This window comes from Rhincodon typus, unplaced genomic scaffold (assembly GCF_021869965.1).
Source record: "Rhincodon typus isolate 14 unplaced genomic scaffold, sRhiTyp1.1 hic_rhity00013474, whole genome shotgun sequence".
NCBI lineage: Eukaryota > Metazoa > Chordata > Chondrichthyes > Orectolobiformes > Rhincodontidae > Rhincodon > Rhincodon typus.
The window spans coordinates 1-6,228 of NW_025979112.1; the positions used below are offsets into that span (position 1 = coordinate 1).

Genomic DNA, 6,228 nt, shown 5'->3' on the forward strand with positions numbered 1-6,228 from the left:
CTCCCTGTTTCAGTGAATTCTTGCTTCAAGTGATTGTCAAAAGCTATGTTTCTGAATTTCTCAAGAAGTTCTGAACCGACTGCTAACCTCTAGCAATTTCTTTCCTGACTTCCACAGGGGAAATTTTCAGGAGACTTTAGATTGTCACAGGATGTATCTCTTCAAACAGAGACCATGTTCCCTCCCACATTCTGCCTCACAGCCCACAGAAAGGACACCCTCTTGTCTCCAGTGACTATACTGGCTGCCGTCCTTAGGCTCTCCCTTAGACCTGACTGTGTCTGAGATTACAGACAGAAAGTCTGTACAGATAACCCAAAATGCTCTTGCCTTTGTTTTCAGGTGTGATAACTTTGCATTTTGCTCAGAAAGTCCCAACATATCCTGATGGTAACCAGACTCCTTAACTTGCCCCTGGGCAGAGTTCCACAATTTCTTTGTGCCCCTGTTTCTGGGGTATTGTGTTTTTCCTTATGTTAAAAAGAAAGTTTAAAACATAATAGTCTTGTAAGCTTCATATTCATAATACGCTCCTGATATGAGCCTCCTCGATACTGGGGAAAGTTGAAGTGGTTTGTAGAGGAGTTCTCCCAGCACTTCAGCAAGAGGCTGGGTTTGATCATCCACTTGATGTTTTTTCCCAAAGACAGTTTAAAATTGTGTCTCATTCTCATGTGCTGGATCCAACGTGGCTGTGAATGGAGCTGCCTTCTCCTGTTCCTGGACTGGTTGTCCACAGTTTTCAACAAGGTGCGGTAGGATGACCGAGCTTTGGTCTGTTGATTGTGGGACTGTTTAGCTCTGTTTATTACCTGCTGTTCTTGGTGTTTAGTCTGCATGTAGTCTTCTGTACTACATCCATTTGGCTCAAACCTGGACTCCACGGTGTCCCCGGTGCTGCTCCTGACATTTCTGTCCACTGGTTTAAGGATAATCCTGGAATGAGAGCTGTGCCGGGTCTGTGAGATTGTGGTGGAATACAATCCTGCTGCTGCTGATTGCTCATCGCATCTTATGGACACCCAGTTTTGGGATCTGTCCTTAGGTTGCTTCCCTGGTGATGACTTTCATAGTGAATATATAAATTAGGAAAGAGGTGAAGCTCAGTGTTATCATCATTGGACTACTAGTCCAGAGACAAAGGTAATATTATGGGACCCGGTTCAGTTCCCACCTCTCGTAGATAGTGACATTCAATAAAACTCTGGAATTTAAAGTATAATGATAACCATGAAACCATTGTCGGTTGTCAGGAAAGCCCAAATATCTGCCTTCCTTACCTGGTCTGGCCTACATGTGACTCCACAGATCCACAACAATGTGGTTGATTCTTAATTAGGGAGGGACTGAATGCTGGCCTAGCCAATGCTGCCCACATCCTGTGAATGAATAAAAAAAGTTAGCTCCTCAGCCTTTACAGCCTGCTCCAGCTTTCAATGATAGCATCAGTTTTCTCCACATGCCCACATCCCCAGATAACCATCACAGGGGAGACAATAGCTGAATGGTGTTATCACTGTACTGTTAAACCAGAGACCCGGATAATGTTCTGGGGAGCTGAATTCAAATTCCGCCATGGTGGAATTTGAATTCAATAAATATCTGTAATTTAGAATCTAACGATGACCATGAATCCATTGCTGATAGTCAGGAAAAGTCTATCTGGTTCACTAATCTCCTTTAGGGAAGGATACTGCCATCCTTATCTAGTCTAGTCTGGACTTCACCTGATGATGGAGCAGCGCTCTCAAAGCTTGTGATTTAAAATAACCTGGTGTCGTGTGACCTCTGACTTTGTCCACTCCAGTCCAACACCAACACCTCCACATATTAAAAATATTCAAGGACTTGCATCACCTTTTGCAAGAGAGTTCCAAAGACCTTCTGTATTAAAGATAATTCTCCCAAATGTTTTCAAACAGTGTCCTCCAGTTTTAGATCCTCTGACAAGAGAAAACGCCCTCTTCACATCCACCCTGCCAAGAGTCATCAGGACCCTGTATGCTTCAAATCAAATCACCACTTCTTCTAAACTCTAGCAGAGACAAGCCCAGTTTGTCCAATCTTTTCTCCTAAGAAAACCTATCCATTCCAGTATATGTCTGGTAATATTTGGTCTGAACTGCTTCCAACACGTTTACATCCTTCCTTAAATAATGTGATCAATTCCGTGCAGAGGACACCATATGTGATCTTCCCAGTGTACTGTATAACTGAAGCATAACCTCCCTACTTTAGCATTCATTTCCTATCATGATGAATGATAATGGTCTGTTACCTTTCCAAATTACTCAATGTGCCTGCAGAGGAACCTTTTGCACTTCATGCATGAGGAAACCCAGATTCCTCTAACTCAGAGCTCTGCAGTCTCTCACCATTTAGATAATACACTGCTTTTTGCTTCATCCTGCCACAAATATACCTTCATCAGTTGGGACGGGAGTGACAGTTTTCCTTGTTGACCTGAAGCCATGAGATTCCATGGACTCAATATTGAGGACTTCCCCACCTGCTCATCAAATGGGATACATCCAGGGATAGCGATGGAGGAGTCTGGGATGTTCCCAGATTGATCTGATGCAGTGATTATCACTACTACTTGACCAGTCTGTGAGGCATCTTTCCTTCACTTGGGGACTTATCCTCATACCTTGGAAAGAGAGACTTAACAGATTTCATGGGGCTTTGATCAGCTTCATCTATTCTGAGATTCTGACGGATTATCCAAATCTCTCTCTGATTTTCCTCTTGTTCTTGGACTTTGTAGTGATCGTTTATCATTATTTGCCCAGTCACTTTAAAGGGCAGTTCAGGGTCAACCATGTTGTGTAGAACTGACCAGGCAGTTTGTTGTAGGTTTCCCACCCTGAAGGACAATATTTGGGTTTTTTAGGATAAGCTGAAAGTTCTCATGTTTTATTTCTGAATGTTTTCAGCAAATCCAAAATTTCTTCAGCAGAGATGAGGGAATTGGAGAAAATTACATTTCCTCTTCCTGTTTCACAAAAGGAGTGCATCGTACTACGCCGGAGAACACAAAGAGGATAGACGCTGCAGATAGATCCTGACCCTCATCAAAGGTACAACTGCACAGCTGTGGGAAGACATCCAGTCCCTTCACAGCATTGCTGAACCGGAGGAGGTTGGGCAGTGAAACCATCATCTGGAGATTGGTTAAGTCAGAGGAGCTTCGACATATCATCAGATCTGGAACTAGTCAGTAATGTGAAGCCTTCCATCAGAACCAACCTTTCAGAAGGTTCGGCAGTGGGTGATATCAGGGTGAGGCTGGGAAGAAGTGTGAATGGACTCAGTGGGTGAGAGTTTCAATCATTCATCGAGCCTGAGGGACCTCTAACTCATTCCTGAAGGTGAGAGGCTGTTTGCGTGTGAGAAGGGCTCCACAGGTTCATAAAATCTCATGACAACCAAGTTGTAACAACGACTATTAACACAAAGACAGCTCCATGGAAGACAAACCATTCAAGTGTGTGGTTTGTGCTAAATCTTTTGTGACTTCTACAAGGCTCCTGGCACACCAAATGATTCACACAGGGGAGAAACCCTTCAGGTGTAAGGTTTGTGAGAAGGCTTTCACCTCTTCTTCCCAACTGCTGAGGCACCAGAGAATTCACACAGGGCAGAAACCATTCACGTGCGAGGTGTGTGATAAATCGTTCTCGATTTTATCAAACCTACGTGTACACCAACGGATTCACACAGGAGAGAAACCGTTCAAGTGTATGGTGTGTGACAAATCATTCTTAGACGTATCGAACCTCCGTAAACACCAACGCATTCATACAGGGGAGAAGCCATTCACATGTGAGGTCTGTGACAAATCATTCTCATCATCATCACACCTCCATGGACACAAACGTATTCACACAGGGGAGAAACTGTTCACATGTGAGGTATGTGAGAAATCATTCTCGGATTCATCGAGTCTGTGCAGGCACCAACGCACTCACACAGGGGAGAAGCCATTCGTGTGCAAGGTGTGTGACAAATCATTCTCAGACTCATCAAACCTCCGTGGACATCAACGCGTTCACACAGGTGAGAAACCATTCACATGTGAAGTATGTGACAAATTGTTCTCAACACTATCACAGCTGCTTGTCCATCATCGCGTTCACACTGGGGAGAAACCATTCAGGTGCGAGGTGTGCGACAGAACTTTCTCAAGGTCATCAAACCTCCTGGTCCATCAGAGGCTGCACACAGGGAAGAAACCATTCAAGTGCGAGGTGTGTGATAAATTATTCTCGACATCGTCGCTCCTCCTTGTGCACCACCGCATTCACACAGGGGAGAAACCATTCACATGTGAGGTGTGTGACAAATCATTCTCAGAGTCATCAAACCTCCGTGTACACCAACGCATTCACACGGGGGAGAAGCCATATAAGTGCGATGTGTGTGGCAAATCATTCTCAACGTCATCGACCCTCCGTGTCCACCAATGCATTCACACAGGGGAGAAACCATTCACGTGCGAGGTGTGTGACAAATCATTCTCAAGGTCATCAAATCTCCTGCTTCATTGGAGAATCCACACAAGAGAGTAACCTTTCAAGTGTAAGGTTTGCGACAAAGCTTTTCTAACATCTTTGAACCTCCTGGGACACACAGGATATGCACAAAGTTCTCTTCAGTTACAATGGTTGTGACAAGGCTTTCACACAATCAAACTATTTCCTACTCAAACCTGTCAATCCAAGTTTGGTAATGAAGGTTTCACACAGTTGTTGGACCTCATGGGACATCGACAAACCCACTCAGAACTTGCCATGTTCTTGTCAATCTATTATTGCATTGTGAACAATATTCCTATCAATCTCAGGTTCAAAGGTTCAATTGACCCTCAGCCACAACTGATTTTTGTGGGACAGAGTTCCACAAGCCCAGTCCTCTTTTTATGAAGAACTGTTTGCTGATATTGCCTCTGAACAACCTCATTTTAATTTTAGTGCCATGCCCCTTGCTCTGGAATCTCTGAGCAGAGAAATATTATATGTTCACTATACCCTCTTCCAAGTTTAAATTACAGTTCTGGGAGGGATCTTGAATTATTTTGAAATGCTTTGTGTTTTTGATGTAAGCTGAATATTGTTTTGCTTTCCTGCTGTTCTTTCAATCTTCTCTATAGATTTATAATCTATAATAAATCATAATTTTTCATCACCCAATTTTGTCAGCATGGTGTGTATTCATGAAATACTCAGGATCATACATAACAGTTATGTGCACAATAAATTGGACAGTGTCATTCTAGGCTGGGATACTTTCGCTGTCAATGGGTTTATCATTTCCAGTACACTTGAAGCATAATGTTTCTCTAAGTAAGAAAAACTTATATTTACACATCAACATTCACAAATTTGGTGTGCCTGTAAACACCTTGTGTGGAAATGATGTATGATATTGTATTCCCCATTCATTCAGGAAGTGTCTGAATCGTTCACTGATGAATTGAGGTCATTGGGTCATTGTCACTGATCACAATATCAGGAATGTCATGATGACTGAAGTGTGCTTTCAGACATTCTACAATCTCACTGGCAGTCACTGACCTCAGCTGCTCTAACTCCCTGCTGCCTGAATAGTAGGTGACAGTGACGAGATAATCAATTCCAGTGAGAGTGAAGAGGTCTACTTCAAGCTTCATCCATGGGATGTCTGGGTTGTCATGAGTCGTGAGCATCTCTTTATCTTGTTTCGCTTGATGTTCATTACAAACACTGCACTGGCTGATGTGGTCCTTCATCTCTTTGCACATGTTTGACCAGTACAACACTTCTCTTACCTTCCTCAGAATAGACTCAATTCCTTCATGGTTTGTGTGGAATGTGCTTCGGCATCTCTTTTTTCATCTCTTTAGCAATAACGACTCTCGATCCTTTGAACAAAAATTGCTGGTTTCTTTGATTTCCTATTATTGAGTTGTGTGTTTGTGTGTTGGGAGCTCAATATTATCCTGTGGATTGTGAATGGAGAGTTCTCTGTGTGTTCGGTCGAGATGTCTCCTGTCTTTTCAATTCCCTGCAAGATATTATCTCTGTCATCCTGTCAGAAAAGAAAATTAAAAAATAGTTGCAATTATCTAGAGCCTTTCATAGCCACCAGATGTCTGAAGTGTCATTGTCGCCAATCACTCTCTAACAAGATTGATCGACCGCTGTGTGAGAAGATCCAGCTGAAAGAGCTAACAAGGTGTAGAGCTGG

The 6,228-nt window shown here is 43.0% G+C and overlaps 1 protein-coding gene across 2 annotated transcripts; it reads left to right on the top strand.

Annotated features, from left to right (window-relative positions):
• Window positions 1–62: 62 nt before the first annotated feature.
• Window positions 63–5,192, top strand: LOC109920674 (zinc finger protein 271-like). 2 transcript variants are annotated; one of them, XM_048594714.1, is made up of 2 exons: window positions 63–750; window positions 2,937–5,192. In XM_048594714.1, the coding sequence occupies exon 2, from the start codon at window positions 3,468–3,470 to the stop codon at window positions 4,569–4,571; it is 1,104 nt and encodes a 367-aa protein (XP_048450671.1). In that variant the 5' UTR covers window positions 63–750; window positions 2,937–3,467; the 3' UTR covers window positions 4,572–5,192. The 2 variants fall into 2 exon arrangements, with proteins under 2 accessions (XP_048450671.1, XP_048450672.1); XM_048594715.1 differs by having other exon boundaries at window positions 3,010–5,192.
• Window positions 5,193–6,228: the final 1,036 nt, after the last annotated feature.